The sequence below is a fragment of the Anarrhichthys ocellatus genome, unplaced genomic scaffold (genome assembly GCF_004355925.1).
Source record: "Anarrhichthys ocellatus isolate YVR2014 unplaced genomic scaffold, GSC_Weel_1.0 scaffold18, whole genome shotgun sequence".
NCBI lineage: Eukaryota > Metazoa > Chordata > Actinopteri > Perciformes > Anarhichadidae > Anarrhichthys > Anarrhichthys ocellatus.
Window position 1 is genome coordinate 17,824 of NW_022280048.1, and position 17,528 is coordinate 35,351.

Consider the following 17,528-nt stretch of genomic DNA (forward strand, 5'->3'; position numbering starts at 1 on the left):
GTGTAATGCTAAAAGAAATAAAGACTTTTAGCATTACTGGCTAGTTAAGGTACCCGGATGGCCCGTGTGTATCTATACAGGTTTCACCTATTGTAGTTGTGCACTTGAGACTTTTAAGTGAAGGACTCTGAAATAGTTCAGGTCTGAAGTCATAACCTGTGGTGCTCTGCTGTGGGATTTGAAAATCCCCGGACTAACCGGGGTTAGTAGTTTGCAGTGTGACAGGAAGGCTGTGAAGGTGATCGGGCTTCGTTAGGGTTGTGTGTGTGTGTGCTTGAACCGCTCCGGTTCATACAGAACACCGTGTCCCGTGGTCCTCCCTGTCCTTGTTATTTCCTGAAGGAGCCTCAGAAAGTGGCGGCCTTCTCGGATGTAGCAGCATTAATATCCAACTCTCCGCTCGGTGCTTACAGATTGCCGAGTCCGCCTGCTTCGGAGCACATTAAACACACCAGAGAGGACGAGGACAGGAGTGCAGCAGGAGTTTGTCAGTCCCTTTGCCCTGTGGTGATCATCACATATTCTGAGCTGCTTTTTGTTGTGCAGTAGTTTAAACCATTGCAGGATGTATGTTGTGGTGGTTATCACTCCTCCCTGATTGTAGGGCCATTTTTTTCCCCCCAGCGTTTGAAACATTCCTGTGACTATTTAGATTGAATCATCTGTACTTGAAGGATATATTTTTTTCATTAGCCTCCACAGCATTACAGAGCAAAAGTACTGGAAGTCAGACGTTCTGTGAGCCAGGTTCTGGTTTTCCCTTGGCCTGCATGTGTTGACCTTTCAGGCTCGTTGAAGCCTCCGTTTTGTAGCCAGTGAGGTTGAAGAGTGAATGAAGCCGTCCCGTACCTTCATAGTTTGTCCTTCTTGGCCACTGGCTCTCATGAGGCGTTCTTATCTATTGTCGTTCTACCCGCATGGCTTTAGTGTTTTTTGTTGTATTTTTTAAGTAGACACAAACTCACACAATACAAACAGTTATACAGACATTCTTTCACTCACTCATTTACACTGACTGTGACCGGTTGGCTCTTTACAATGAAAGGTTGGTTCTGAATGGCTTTTAAGGAGATGTGTTGCAAGGACAAAGGACACCTTTTAACTAGGACTAGTTTGAAGAATTGTCAGTTATGTAAATGCGTCACAACACCAGTGGTGTTTTAGTGAGTTTAGACTAAAGATGTGAATCAAAGTGGGTTCACCTTCCTGTGAGACATGCAAGTAAAATCCCTTTATTACTAGATATACAGTGATTCCAGTTATTACTGCTATGGCAGTACGATGATTCACTTTACTGCCACTGGTGTCGTGCAGTAACTTGCTTCTGGATCTTAAGGTGCTGTTGAGTGAGCAGTGTGACAGTTATGAATGACATAGAGTCAGAGCCTTGAACTGTTTTGATCCATATTGTGCTTTTTTTTTTGTTTCCTCGCTGTTACTTGAATGAGTCATTGGCTTGTTATTTTATGTGGCTGTACATTTTTTTCATTAGAGCGTGGATCTAGCGAAGCAATCGATGCCACAGAGACAAAATGTTACGTTTTCCTGATGTTTCCCTGGGTGACATCATCAAAGCAATAGGTTAAATTGTTTTCCCTGTTTTCCCATGTTTCGATTATGAGTCATAAAGATTCCTGCCTTAATACAGCAGGGATACCTTTACAGTAGATATTTGATAATGTTCTTTTTACACAGTCATGTACACACTCACAGTTATGCACACATGCCTCATTGAAAGAGCCAGGACAGGGTGGTTCAGGAGAATGAATCATAAGGTTGGATCACCAGCGCAAAAGTGGCCGTTTCCTGTCTCAGCGTAGGATGACAGAGATGAGTGACAGCAGCAGAGCTGTTAGTAAACTGAAGGTATAATCTGCAAAGTGTGACCCAGCGTTATTATTGGCTCTCTGGACTCCACTCGGTGGGCCAACAGAAGTTCTGGGGATGCACTTGTTCTTCCTCCTTGCAGTTCCAGACAGATCGTATTTACCTCCATCTGGAGTATAGTCTTTCTCACCCCCCTCCCGCAGTACCTGCACCTCATTCGGCCCCCCTTTTCCCTTGCGGCCCCGACGGGTACAGTTTCTGCGACCCCCCTTGGGTGGCCGCGGCAGGGGCGAGGGTGAAGGCAAGCTGTACTGATCACCGTGGGGCAAGTACGGCCGCTGATGATGGGTGTGATGGTTTCTGTGACGATTCAGGTGGTTCAAAGAATCTCCATGCTCCATCTCCCCACCAGGGGCCCCGTGTGCATGACCCTCTGCTGGCAGGCAACTGGGCAGGTCCTCTTTCTTCAGCGTTTTCAGGTCCTTCTCTGCCAGCTCTGGTGGTGAAACGCACATCAGAGTTGAGGTGGAGCCTCTGAACCTACGCAGCCAATCCCAAATTGACAGCGCCTTGCAGTCACACTCCCACGGGTTGTCGTTCAGTCGTAGGTACTCCAGGGCCGGCAGTAGAGTCAAGCAGGATCCGGATAGCTCAGTGAGGGAGTTATTAAACAGGTACAGGGTGGTGAGGCGCCGCAGGTCATGGAAAGCTTGGCGGTCAACCCACTGGATTCGGTTCTGGTGCAGAAGCAGGCGGTCTAAGACCCCCAGACCACGGAAAGTGTTCTGGCGAAGGCTCCATAGTTTATTGCCATGCAGGAAGAGATGACTGAGGTTCAGAAGGTCGATGAACAGATCGTCCTCTAGGAACTCCAACTGGTTGTCCTGCCAGGATGTAGGGGAAGGATGGAAGGTAAAAACAAACAAACAGAAGTTTAAAATGGGGTGCAGTGCATTGAACACCACTTTGATACTGTATGAGTAATTTAAGATACATTCGCTGCATTATGATATATTGTTATTGGAAAAACATTCTTATCCTACTGTACATTAATTTCAGCAGTAGTCGGTTCTTGCACAGATTTTAGCTCAGTTCTGTACAGTATTACATACATACGTTATACAACACAAAGAATAGGTTTGCCTTATTGCACATAACACATTAACAAAGCACATCAAGTGCAGGTAATAGCCGGGCTATGCAAGGAATTAAAAGTCTGTATCCTTTTTTGATGCAGAATGATCTGTACGACTGTAGGGCAGTAGCTGAAAAAGTGGTGAGCGGTATAAGAGGGCTCAGAAAGGATTTTCTTTGCCCTTTGAGTGGTGCGTTTGAGGTCGAGGACTCTGTTAAAGGAAGGGAGGCCCGTTGGAAATGTTCGTGGTACTCTTACACACACACACACACACACACACACACACACAAACTGTACATTTGACAAGCTGATGACGTATGCTATCCAAGCTGTAACTTCACCCCATTCACTCAGTGTCGATATGAATCGATTTTCCCATCAATGATATGGAGAGGAGATCCTTATAGTAGAGTCTTTTCTCCTCATAAACCCACAATGTAAATTATGAAATCGTATACCCAATCCTGCATTTCCATTCCTGTGCTGCTATCAGCAGTTTATCCCAGAAGCTATGCTGTAGGTTATGTATGTAAGAACTGCTTTGTGCTATTTTCTCTGTACTCAAGATAACGGCTAGCATTTGATCACTGTCCAATTGAAATAAATCAGAATATGCGGTAAGTGCTGAGCCAGGCTGATGGACAGATTACACCATAATCAGATTCTGGTGGCAGATGTAAAGCACAGTAGAGATAAACGCCGGCTGTTATCTATGTACCTGTAGGTAGAGATACTGGAGACTATTGAGGCCCGCGAAGATGCCTGCAGGCAGGGTGATCAGGCCACAGTGGTATAGGTGCAGGGCGTGTAGCCTCCCCAGGCCCTGGAAGGTGTCTGAAGCAACAGCCTGCAGGTGCCGGTTGTCCCCAAGGTCGAGCTCCTCCAAGCGGTCGAAGCCATGCAATGTGGAGGGTTGTATGTAGGAGATGTTGTTGGAGTAAAGCCACAACATGGTGGTGGTGGGCGAGAAGTGGCCGCGGAGCAGCCGCTGGATCTTGTTGTTCTGCAGGAAGACGCGCTCGCTCTGGGCAGGGATGCCCTCCGGCACGGCATGGAAGTTGTGGGCCTGGCAGGAGACGGTGCTAGGTGAGGTGTAGCAGATGCAGTGGCGAGGGCAGGGCAGAGAGAGATCCAGGCCACACAGCACCAACAGTAACTCCACTCCACCATAACCTGAGAGAGGAGAGGAGAGGAGAATTAAAAAAAAAAAAAAAAAAAAAAAGGAAAGAGATGAACGGAAAGAGAGCATGAGAAAAAGACGAGCAGAATTAATTGGAGTCGTACAGCAGAGCTCCTGTTATCAGACACATCCTCAATGGAACACTCATTGCTCTCAGTTTACAAGGACAACAATGGGCATGGTTCAGCGCAGACAAATTACAAACACACATGTACACACACAAACATTCATGTATTGTTTTGTGAGCCCATATTTCTATTCCCAAACTGTTTACCCTAAGCCTTAACCTTGCCCACCCTTCACTGTTATCTTCATCTTCATCTCAAATCCAAACTCAGGGGACCGTTTTTTCACGTTTAGCAAAAACCTTGAAAATCCTTAATACTAAGAGACGCCTTCACCACCACACACACGCTTAAAAAGGAACTATTTTTGGAGCAGTGTGTGTGCGCAGTCATTATTATTATTATAATTTTGTTTTGATTGTCACATTTTCTTTGTGTTCCTGGGACCAATCTTGACGATGCAGCGCACAGACAACATCTTATCAAGCGCCGCGCAGCGTTCTATCTTTTGGTTATCCTCGAAAGGCGACAGAAAAATCGATGTTTCTCTTAATTACAAGTGAACACGCACCTCACCTGTAATACATTCCCACAATAAGGGAAAGCGAGAAAGGGGAGGAGATGGAGGATGAAGCGGGAATCATCTGCAGCATGCCTGTGAAGTGGATATTACTTTTTGTTTTCAGACTCTCCTCATCTCTTTCCTTTTTTTTTTTTTTTTTTTTCCTGCATTGGATCACTCCAGTGTTTGATGTATTGTGTGGCCAGAGAAGTAAAAGGAAAACAGAAAAAAAGAAAGGGCTAAAGGAGATGAGGACGGAGACGTGCTGATCCGGGGGAGTGATTACTGGACGGAGAGGGTTACGATACAATATGAACATCATGTGCTGACATGTGTACAGCCTTTAGTGTTTGTGTGTGTCAGTGACATGGACAGATGTGATAGGCAGATGTCAGGTTGTCCAGGACGCTACGGCTCTGTACAGAACAACATGTTCGGAAATGTCAGCAGAGGACAGAGCCGTATTATGTGTCTATATAGCTCTGTGCATAACCACAGACACACAGGTACGTATGTGTTTGTCCTCATGTCTCTCTGTATACTCTGTATATGTGACCTTTTATCTGGAACATATTGTGAGAGCAGTGTCTGTTGTATTTGACAAGGCTGAACTTTTCATAACAAAAATCCCAGCTGTCCTCATAGGAGACAGTCTTCTGTCCTGTGGTACCAACAACAAATCAATGCAGTCCTCTTTAATACTGTATGAATTAACATTTATAAATAAAGATGGTTAAAGGGAGACTCCCCAGGAACAGGGGAAACAGGATTTTTTTACAAATAGATTTCACCGTGAAACTTTCCCAGTTTAAGACAATTATTTTTGTTCGACAAGTTTTCTGAAATATGCAAATGAGGCATTATCTAAGATGACCTTTTGGTGAATTCAGGAGAAATCTACAGATGCAAATGGGAAACATTAAACCGGAATGTGTATTTCGGATGGTTTCTTTGCACAAAAAGACGTTATAGAAGTAAAGTATATCCAAAAATATCAAAATTGATCAGTGAGTGAAAAAACGATGTCTGCAACAACAACTTAATTATTTGTGCATTTTACTCATGTTTTTTACTATTTAATCATTAATAGTAATACACAATTCATCATCAATTTATGAAGCAAACACTTCTCATCATGTAGGACGGGGGTATTCAATTACATTTCTATTATAACTACTGCATGGATTAGAGTCATTGAGTACAGGTATTCATGTCCCCCATAGGATGAACTGTAACACTTTGCTGATCTCCTGACTTCTATCTAGCTATAGAGGTCAGGGGATCAGTACTAATACTATCTGACCAGTATTTGGGTTTATGACCAAATACCTGCAAAATGAAGCCTGTAATTAGCACTAATTAGCATGCGGAGGTTAGCATTTAGGTTGCAGCACCGATAGTTAGTATACAGTAGTCTCTCAGAGCTGCTAGCATGGCTGCAGACTCTGTTATTGATAACAACAAATGAATACAAATATGAAAAAAATAATTTGTTCTTCATAAATTATCATTGACATATTATTATTATACAGTGTGCCAATTTGTCATTTCGTCAAACTTAAATCGTTAACTAGCTGCTAATTAACAGTTGGAGTAATATTTGTTTCCATGTTTAACAACTCATAACACTATGAATATATTCTATTCCTGCAGGAAATTAAACATTTTTTATTATCTGTTATTATAGATATAACTGCCCAGCAATATATAAAGTCATTAAAATGAACTCTACATGAACCATTACAAGCTGCAACATTAAAGTGATATGTGTTCATCACTTTATGCATCAATAATTATAATCCAACAATATAATTATATTATGTTGGAATGGACCATTCTGCATAATGACCATGTTTCATTTTGGTACCCTTCTTATATGACGCTAAAACTTTTGTACTTTTATTAGTATTTTACACGATACTATTGTTACTTTTGCTAGAAGTAGAGATCAGAGTACTTCCTCCAACATTGAATGTTACCATTAGTTTATTGAAATCTTAAAAGGGGTTTCTTTTACTCGCTCACACACACACACACACACACACAATCACACAATCTTCAGATACAGTTTGTGCAGTGTGTATGTGCATGCACTGTTTATCTCTCCATCATCTGCTGTCTGTCTGTCTTTCTTACACTCATGAAACGCATTTCATATTATAGATCATAGAGGTTAACTTGTTACCCTTCCTTTTCTTTTGGATAAATACAAAGAGATTGATTTGTTTTCCTCCACCTGGACCTGTACTCTCTGCCATTTCACCTCCTTATTTGACTGTTATCTGTTTCATACTGATTAATTTTTTTCTCACAGTCTGCCTATAGCATTGATTGGTCAAACGTTATATACTGTAAGCTGTTACATACAGTGTGTATTCAGTCCCTAAGGGTAATCAAAATGATTTTTTCTCCTCTTCTCTACTTTATTTGTTCATTTGTGTTGCCCTTTGCTTCATGCTTCTCTGCCTCCTTCCGCCACAACAGCTTTATCTTCATGTGCTGCTCCGCCCCGCATGCTATATCTGTTAATAGCTTATAAAGCTGCTATTTGCTACTTAATATATGCGGAAAAATGTGTACTGTGTTATAGAGAATCTTGGACTGTATGTGCATGTATCTGTGACTTTGTATCCTTGTGTCTTTGTGTTTCTTTTTGAGAATCGCTTGACAAAACTGTATTGTCTTGGGTTGAGGTTTCATTAGTTCCTTTAAACTTTTACGTTTTATTGTATAAGTTGACATGACCATGACATTTAGCTCTTTGTGTACGTATATCTTAAGGTCTTCATGTCTTGGTGAAGTACGCTCTACATGGGACTACAAAGGGTTTCGATAAATGAGAATTAAGCAATTTTCCTTTTGTTCAAACCTCAACAACGTCACAGATGACAATTGTCATTTATCAGCTGGTAGTGTGAGTTTACATTGTTAAACTCACCAATACGGTGTTCCCACTGGTCCCATTCATTTTTCAACAGTATAAGTCTGCTTGACACGTACTTGTGATAGTGCTTCTGGTGTTAGTTTGCATTTCCAATTGCTTTTGATTCGTCGTTGCCTTCTGTTTACCCCTGCAGTCTTTCTTTATTTTTTTGTATTTTCATCATCATCACGTTATATCTGACTTCCTTCTTCCTCTGCATTGCCTCTTCTATTCTTTCCAATTATATCCTCCAAATGATTCTGCTTTTCACTGTGCAATATAGTGTCCGTAGTTGTGTGTGTATACTGTACATTTGAGCCCATCTGAGGGAAATGTGTGCAGACGTGTTTACATTTCTGCTTGCCCTTGTGGGTGTTTTAAAATGTAGATTGAGAGATGGATGTGATTGTATCAAATATTACAGCTGCAGAATGTGATACCGTATGGCTGTGACACTGGGGGCAGCAAATCCCCCATTAGCATCCAGTCGTTCAAACATGTTATCATTTCAGATGGCATTGTTTTTATTAACTTATAGTGTTAGTCTGCATTTGATGGAGCAAACGAGAAAAAAAAAATTCCAGTTCAAAGTTCTATAAGCGTGTAGATAATACATAAGTTGTTTTTAAAATGGATTGCTCGCAGCACCAGTGAGGAAAAAATCTCCAATCCTGTATCAACAACAAATTCTTGACACCATGTTTTCAAATCTTTGGATTTACCGCTGTAGATTTTCAACTGTTAAGCTCCACAGCAATCGTGCAGTCTGCAATACATAACAATAGACAGCTAATTGCAAAACAGCAATTAGCTGATGTATCAAGCTGGCATTAAGCCAAGCGTCAGACCTCCCAGTAAGGAGACTCCAGGTACATAAAGATATGTTTTACCAGTAATTCTTCGTGAGGCATATTCCCATGTACTGCTGTTAAATAGGAAAAAAGTGGTTTGGCCCGCTATGAATCTCTGGTGAGGGGTGTAATGTTTTATAGCTCATTTGATACCTACTACCTTATTAAGAGTGAAATAATTTTAGGGATTTAGTCTAATCAGGTGCTCTGTTGAACAAGGGTGGAGCGCATTTTAATGTTTGCTTGTGCTAAATCGTTTGCCAATTACATTACTCAAACACAATACAAATAATAACTTAATTTCTAAAAAAAAAAGTTGCAAAATGCCTTACAATAAAAAAATAAAATGCTAAAGGAGATTTATGGGAAAAGGGTAGCCTAGAAAATATGTTCTTTCCTGCTCATCTAATATGCATAAAATACCTCAACAAAATTTTAGGAAATTACAGTAAACTTCAGTCAGTAGCCTACAGATAGAAAAGTGACAGAGTACTGTCTACTACACCACATCATCAAATATGTTTTGCTGTTGAAATTCCAGCTTGATTGGATCATAATCCCACTGGTGAAGATGTCCTTTTGTCCTCTGGGTTGGTAGGCATGGCTTTCACTTTACACCAGTAATTGTCCATTTCAGCAAGCGATGCCTTTTTAATCACAACTCTCTCTCTCGCTCTCATTTTCTCTCTTTGCTCTCTCTGCCTCTGCATCTGTTTCCCGCTGGTTGTTTGTCTAAATTCTCACCTAAGCCTCCCCGGATAGATATTAGCTGAAAGCTTCATCAGGCACAGCCGGGGTTCAATTACAAGAGTCATCTCTCTCCTCTGTCCCATCACCCCACACCAGGCATAATGCGCACACACACACCAGAAAAAAAAAGAAGAAGCACATCCACATGCTGCTTGTCAGGCCATCATCGCAACTGCCTCCCAACTACAACTTGGCATCTGGAGGAGAGACACCTGCCACTCATTCTGGTAAACATAAGGGAAAAAGTAACAGAGCGGGGAATGTGAGGGCGGGAGGGAAAAGGAGAGGAGGAGAGCCAGAGGGAGGGGGGGGGAATATCAAACTCAAAAAGAATGAGGAGCTCTTATACATGAAAGCAGAGGCAAGGGGAGAGAGGCACAGCGTGGCGGTGTGGGAGGGAAAGAGAGCAGAGCAGTGAGACTGTAGCTTATAAAGGATGATGGGGGTGACAGGGATCTTGTGCCAGGCGTAGACCATTATATATGTTGGTGTCTAAACGTCTGTCTGCTCTGCACAGAACACAGCTGTGACTTCCGATGAATTGCCAACTAATTCTACGACCTTCTGTGAGGTGAGTCAGAGAAACACTTGCAAATTGATTAACACACACGCATACTCAAGTTGCAGAGAGAAGAAAAAACCCATTTAGTCACACTGAATCACATGTATTTTCTTGTGCATCCAGGTGCGCGCGCGCACACGTGCACGCAGGCCGCAGGCCCATACACCCACATACAGACACAGATAATCAACCGTAATTAAGCAGCAGTAGCAGGGTTTCACCTGAAAAAATACCAATAAATTCAAGAAGCAGGAGCAAAACGGAGTGAAAAAGGAGAGGAATAAGAGTGAAATTTACAAAAATGAGGAGGTAGAGAATGAGACAGGGTGCAGGAGGGACGACGGCTATCTCAGACACTCGATATAGATGCTGCTCCTCTCTTGTTGGTGGTTGATTTAGCTTAGCATAATCCCAAAGATCATTTAGTGTTGCTCATTCAAATGGTGATAAATCTCTGGCAGAGTTAATGAGAGATTTAAATGGCGTCATTGCCTCAAAGACACAGCTGAAATATCTCTGCACTATATAATCCTCCCCTCATGTAATACATAACCATTACATCCATCTTCATATTAGAGACAAACCAGGTCAATATTGCCGGCTCTGCACCACTGATCCTCTGTGGCCTTGGAATAACTATTTCGTAGTCTTGAAATTTTCTTTAATTTAAAGTCACACTTTTGTGACCCCAAACAGAAAAATGAAATGAAATCGTCACTCCTAGTAGGAGTGACGATTGATTTCTTGAAACAAACCTGAGCTAGGTCCTAGTCCTGATCCTTGATCCTGTCTGACTGCTTGTGTTGGGGTAGTAACACCGTTGGGACATGACTTGAAGGTCAATCATATTCAAGATACACATCCCAAAATGGTCAGAGCACTTGTATTGAACATATTTTTCCATTAGTGTGTCCTTAACTGTCTCAAGCAGGATGAGGTACGTGCTAAACAAACAATCAAACTGATGTGATACTTTTCAAAACGGTCCTTGCTCGTGAATATACAGTATTTAGGTAAATGCCAATGAAGTGCTCACTATGGACAACCCATCTCAAGCGAGTTAATGTCTATAGCATGTACATCGGTGGCTGCCTCGAGATGATGAGATCTAAAAGCCTGCAGTCTAGTACTTTAAAAATAACCATTGTTAATGCACTAAAGCATGCAAATCACCAGCTATGTTCCTTTCTAATCTTGTATAATAATAGGACGCTTTAACCTCAGGATCCCCAGCACAGCGGTGTTGTCTGCCTCTGTCCAGCAGGGAAGCAAAGTGCTTAAATTTGAAAGAAAAATCGATGTTCATTATCATGAAGCACCTTACGTAGTGCCTCGCCTGTTTAACAAATACGAGAAGGCCTGCTTAAAAACCATTTCCCAAGGTATCTAGGTATTTTACAATTAGCGCTGGACCGGTCCTGTGTGGTCTATTCTCCCCCGCATGACAACACCTGGTCGGATTATCTGCTGTGGCCTCTGGCCCGGCGCAGTGACAGCTGTCCAGCACACAACATGCTTGCTAATTAAAAACATTCACAAAGTCTACTCTGATCAGGGGGACCGTATACATGTGTGTGTGTGTGTGTGTGTGTGTGTGTGTATGGGAGAGAAGCAGAGACATTGTGAGAGAGAGAAAATTCAAAAATAACCTCTACCCTCTTTGCATACAGTAATTGGGCCATTTAAAGGGTAAGCTTATCTCAACACTAATCAAGCTCTTATTATACTCAGAAAAACTTTGCCCACCCCTCCCTCCCATATGCACTCTCTCCACATGCATAATCAGATGATGCAGGTCACAGCTTTCCCTATTTAACTCCTGCCTATTAGTGGAGGAAAGACGGCAGCAGGAGTACAGTAGTGCTGCTGCTGTTCTCTGTCTCGTCCTGCCTCACTGAAACCACGACAACGCGGACCGACACGGTGACATGTGTCAGTGGGAAACAGGGGCCACGGTCAGACTTCGATGAGGAAGTGTGCCACCCCCTCCTCGGGCATCAAACACCAATGCATTCAGGCACGCAAGGACATGGAAGGCCGAGACCCACGCACCCCTTACTCTACTTTGAAACACTGTGCACACTGCACTTGGGGAGCACTTGATCATTAAAAAAAGTGAAGAAAACTAAAATCCAGGTGCAACTGCTTATTTACTTAGATATACGGTGGTTCACGATCAGATGCCCATGCGCTGCAGAAAACAAAATGTTTGGGTGCGTGGGAACATAAATCATTTCTTTGAAAATAAGCAAGTAGGTGATAACAATGAGCATACTGAAAACGTATGAGACATGCACTAGTCCGAACAATAACACACAAGCTTGCAGGCCTAAATGCAGATGCAAAGAGACACCCAAACACACACACACACACACACACACACACACACACACACACACACACAGCCCCAATGGAGCTAAATCACAGGATTTTCACAGCTGACTGACCCTGATCTGGCAGAAGGCGTCTGTGTCTGCTGAGAAGGTGTGTATGAACGTTTGTGTATGGTTTTAACATCTGTGGAGTGTGTGTGTGTGTGTGTGTACATCCACACACAAACTGCAGCAGTTGTGGTTACGGTGCTGGTTGGCCTCCTGTGTCTTGCCATGACTGAATCTGGAACGCTCTTTGGCAGATACTCTCAGTGGAGAGCAGGGAGAAATGAGGCTGTCCAACAAGCCGACGAGAAGAGGAAGGGAAAGTGCAGCATGGCAGGCCAGCGGTTTCCTAGCTGTTTTTTCCAATTCCCCTCAGCACAAGGAACTCTCTCTTGCTCTTCTTGTGACTACATCATTCCCTGCTCTCGCCTTTATACTGTAGGTATGAATCACCCTTTGTCACCCTCCTCCGCTCTCCTCCCTGTTGTTCATTTAGTTTCCCATCTGTCTCTATTACAAAGGCTGCTAAAAGTACATCAGGACTTATTATTGCATAAATCTTTCATGGCAGCGACTGTCTGCGCTCTTGCACCTCGTTTGCACAGTATTTGTTTTTGATGCACTCGGAGCGAGACATTTCCGTCATGCTCGGGGATTACACTTGTAAATCAGACACACACACATTCAAGAAAAGGGAGAAGAGAAGAGGAAGGAGGCAGAAGGCAAACGAGATGAAGGGTTGCAAATCCAAATGACAAGTGAAGTGAGCGATTTCAGCACAGTGACATGTCCGAGGGATCATCTGTCACGGGGCTGTTTTATCGGATCACAAGTTGTTAGTGCACACTTGCCTTTTGACTGAGCCAATCGCAGGCAGGCATGGGTCACTTTTCAGACTGATTGGCCAAAACAAGCAGGGGGGGGGTCGGCATCAGGTCTCTCATTAAACAGGCTCCCCATGGAGAGTGATTTTAAGCACTATAGAACTGTCAGCGCTTGATGCGATCAGTTTCGTTCCAAAATGAGTTATCTAGCAGCTGACAAATGTGAAACCCACTGCAACAGAATGATTAATGACTTGAGAGCACAACCACACATACAGTATACTGTGCTGGAATGAAATTGTCTGATCAACCCCCGTCCATCTAAATCCAGAGTGTCGTACTGAAACGTTTCTAATAGTTTACAAGTGACAGCAATTTTAAGAGTTCTCACAACACCATTAGCATGATATTAGTGTGGCAAAGAGCTGTGCATTCCCCCGTTTGGCCCGCTTTTTTTTTTTCTTGCTGACAGTTTTCACACTGTGGTGCTGAAGCAAAATACATGCAGGTGGCATGACAGAGAAATAGCAGAGAGAAGACATCAGTCAGGAAATATGGGCAGTGAAAGGGAGAGGAAGGATGTGTGGCAGGCGAACAGGAGGAGGTGTCACAGCTTTGCTCCATCAGCTAAAGAGAGATGGATGAAGCGAGAAGAGCATGTCGGGTAAACTCCCTCCCATCAGTCATCGGATCTGGCTAATCTGAAGGTTGCTGGTCAAACTCCAGCCATCAGTCATAGTGTTCGGCTTTTGTGAAGGTTAGAATCATCTGGAAATGTCTCGTCTGGCTCTTTTTCTGCTTTCTAGGTTGTTATGCTACGCTTCCTCATTTTCTCAATTACCTTTGTGATTTTGATCATGAACCTGTCTGCCCTCCCATTCCGGAGGTCCTGTTTCTATTTAAAGAGATACTCCACTGATCCTCTCTCCGCCTGTAGGGTTGAAAAGTGGCTGTGAAAAGTTTGCTCCTCCATGGAGGTGAGAGCAGCTGTACAGCTAGAATTCAAAGCGGTTACAATGGATTCCAGCGATGACTCACAATCCCATCATGTCACTCAACATTCACAGAAGCTATTCAAACCACTCCTGCAGTACGATCACCTTCTCTACCGTTGAGCTACAGGCTCACTGTCTAAACGTCATCATGAAGTCACACTCTGTGTCGTATTGCTGATGGGAACTGTAGCTTCATTAAATAAATCTTGCATCGGCACATAGAAGACAGATAAAAATAGCCAAAGGCATTGATGTGTTTGCAGATCTGATATTTCTAAAAATAATCTTGAGGTCATTTTCTGTAGTGCAGCATGAGAGGGATCAGAAGAAGACAATGACAATAGAGTTTACATTAGACACTTGTTCTGCAGTACAAATATAGGTTTACTTAAATGACACAGAGAGAGGCACAATTGAAGGGATTTGCTGTTGTCTCTAAAATGTCAAGCGTTAACGCCTCAGATTCTCATCCAGGTGATAGCATGAGAGCTGATGAAATGTGTTCAAGCCTAAAATGGCAAATGACAAATACTGAATGCTATACTATTTGAAAATCTTGAAGCGCTGCGTCTTATTTTAAGTGGACGTTTTACTCTCCGTGTTCACGCTAGAACGAGCAATCTCATCCGTATTAGAGTAACTCGGGAGACAAAAGGGCCAGAAAAGTACCAGAAGTTGTGAAGTTTGTGTGTGGCATGTTTTTTTATTGTATTTTGTTTTCCTCATTTGAAAAGAACAAGAGCTCAAGAGTGGAGCGGAAAACTTTTGGGGGCTTGGTTGAAGCCTTGAGAATGGCTGTACACCAGAAATGATGTGGCATGGCATCTGTTCGCATGATCGGGCTGCGCTTGAGATTTCATGAGCGTGAATATTCCCACACTCAGCCATCATAATTCAATCACTCCATTCCTCTTTATTCCCCTTCTTACTCTCCTCTGTTCACTTCCACTTCCTGTTTCCATTGCCCTTTTGTTTTGCTGCTGTTTCTTTTCAGTGTTACGTTTTCTGGCCTTGTGTCCACATTTGGATGCTCCCTCGATTCCCGTCTCTTTCTACACTTTGTTTATCTTCTTTCTGTGATTGCAGCAGCTCGCAGTTCATTGACACTACTTGTTTTGGTACAGAGCTGTTTGAATAAGAAGCAGTTCACAGAGAGGTCTGCGGATTATCTAGGGTAACTGGGACACTGTTTCTAAGAAAATACGTCACCGTTGAGGTTTTCACATGTCATTTTTCAGTGCTTTGAACATCATAAAACACAATTTGATTCACCTCCATTGTATCGGGGTGGCGTTACAGGTTTCAGAGAAGGATAGATCAAAGCCTTGGCAAATAAAACTAAACTATCTGCATGCAGAGGTACTCACAGGGGCCAAATGAGAAAATATGTTGTCAGATTTGGGTGGAAAAACTCTTTAAGGTGAAGGGTTTTGTTCATGACTGGGTTTAGGTCTACAGAGGCTGAACTCAGGAAAGAAATTTCCCTTGAACCTCTTTTTTTAATTCCAAAAGTTATTCCATCTTTTTTTACACACACACAAGGTTTCTTCAACAAAAGACATCTTGGTGATTTTGAATTAAACTGAAACATTTTATTCCAGGCAGAGTGACACCTCTCTCTCCATCACCCGAGGCGAGTAAGGAAGAGAGAAGCGTACTCACAGTGCCCCTGATCTTTTTCAGCACAGGGGCAACGGCACTCATCACAACTCCATAAATGTTTTGATTTTCTTCCTCAAGGCCACAAACGTCGCACACAAACACGCCTGCAAACGCACACACGCGTGAGCTTAGTTGAAAAACACAAAAAACATGCATTCACAGGCACACCAACACACATCACAGACCTGCAACACCTGCGAACACACACATCGCTATGCCCACATTTATATTCTAAGAAGCAGATTTTTGCCTCCACAAACGAGTACTACTTGGATGGTTTCACAAAAACACGCCATCCGAACGCACGCACACATTGTACATCACACCGAAACCTCACACTCAAATGCACACACCAGCTTGGAAATGAATTATGAATGCACATCTCCGACTCCATCCTCCCTCCCGACTCTCTATGTCCGTCCACTCAATCCACCTTGGCTCCATAATCCTCTCAATTTGTCACCCGCGTTGCACCACCTTCCTCTGACCCCTCTCCTCATTCTGTTTCCACTCCTCTTGTCCTTCTTCTCATCTTCCTCCTCCTCTTCTACTCCCTCCAAATTTGTCTTTGTATCTGAATAAGGATTGACCCATGCAACGTGGCTCTGAATTCTGATGCCTCATTTCAAGGATTTTTCCGACACTGGGTGGTGTGTGTGTGAGAGAATTAGTGAAAATTGGTAAAAAACGATGTGTGTGTGTGTGTGTGGGAGGTTTCTGGTCCATGAGTGTAGCTGAGTCGACATTCATACTAAGCCAGCTAATTTGAACATGCTGTCTGTGTTTTCAGGGTTGTTTTTATTCCAGAACATTAGGAAAACTGCTGACTCTGCTCTTGTTCTACACCCAACTGTATCACAGCCCCAGTTGGTTAAAGCTCTGCTCTGTCTCTATGATCAACTACACCGTTTCAACAGAGCTGAACGAAAAATGTAATTGGTCTCATAAATATTACCGGTTAACTACCAGGCAACCGTTATGTACAGCGCTACTGCACAAAGACGTCAATCAAATCTCTATTTTATGATTGCAAATGAACGACGACAACTGTGCAATGTAAATTGGCTACATTGACGTTTACAATGAATGATCATAGAGAAAGTTAGAGGCGACGGATAGCTAACTTTACTGCTATTATGCACACACACACATCATGATACATGATAATATAATGGCCAGTTTCACTATTTTCTGATATTTGATTGAAAAAAACAATGAAATGCAAAATAATGAGCAGATTATTCAAAAAGGAAAATTATTCTTAGTTGCAGTGTGGACGAGACCTAAAATGGAGAAAAAAAAGATTTAGACGGCTTGGTGTGGAAATCTTTTGTATGGCACTTTCTTATTAAGTGAGACAAAAATTAAAAATATATTCATTTAGCATCGTACTGAGACTCTGTTTTAGCACCTGTATCCCAAATTTCAAACTATATGCAGTCCTTCTGAGGAGAATGAGTGAGAAATAACAGAAGGGAACAAAAGCTAATGTAGATGTTTGTGTGTGTGAGAGAGACGGAGAGGGTTGACAATTTCCCTCCAACTAGCAGAGGCCTGGCAGGCAGGAACATAAGTCTGTGTGTTTATGTGTTTTTATGCATCTTACAAATACTACTTTCTACTGCCAGCTTATGGCAGCCCTGGAGACAAACCACACACACACACACACACACACACACACACACACACACACACACACAGGGTTGTTCTATGCTGCAGGGTTTTGCATGATGGTAAAGTGTCTCTCTGCACTGAGGTAACACCCTTTACACACACACAGACACACACACACACACACACTCAACCTCAAATAT

At 42.7% G+C, this 17,528-nt stretch overlaps 1 protein-coding gene across 1 annotated transcript in view; it reads right to left on the bottom strand.

Annotated features, from left to right (window-relative positions):
* Nucleotides 1-853: 853 nt before the first annotated feature.
* The window catches only part of rtn4rl1a (reticulon 4 receptor-like 1a), a 70,881-nt gene continuing 54,206 nt past the window's right edge, over nt 854-17,528 (bottom strand). Inside the window, exons 2-3 of the mRNA XM_031856896.1 lie at nt 3,681-4,135; nt 854-2,711 (exon numbers count right to left, since the gene is read on the bottom strand). Of these exons, the coding sequence (XP_031712756.1) occupies nt 1,812-2,711; nt 3,681-4,135 (1,355 nt within the window). The 3' untranslated portion in view covers nt 854-1,811. The remainder of the gene's footprint in view (nt 2,712-3,680; nt 4,136-17,528) is intronic.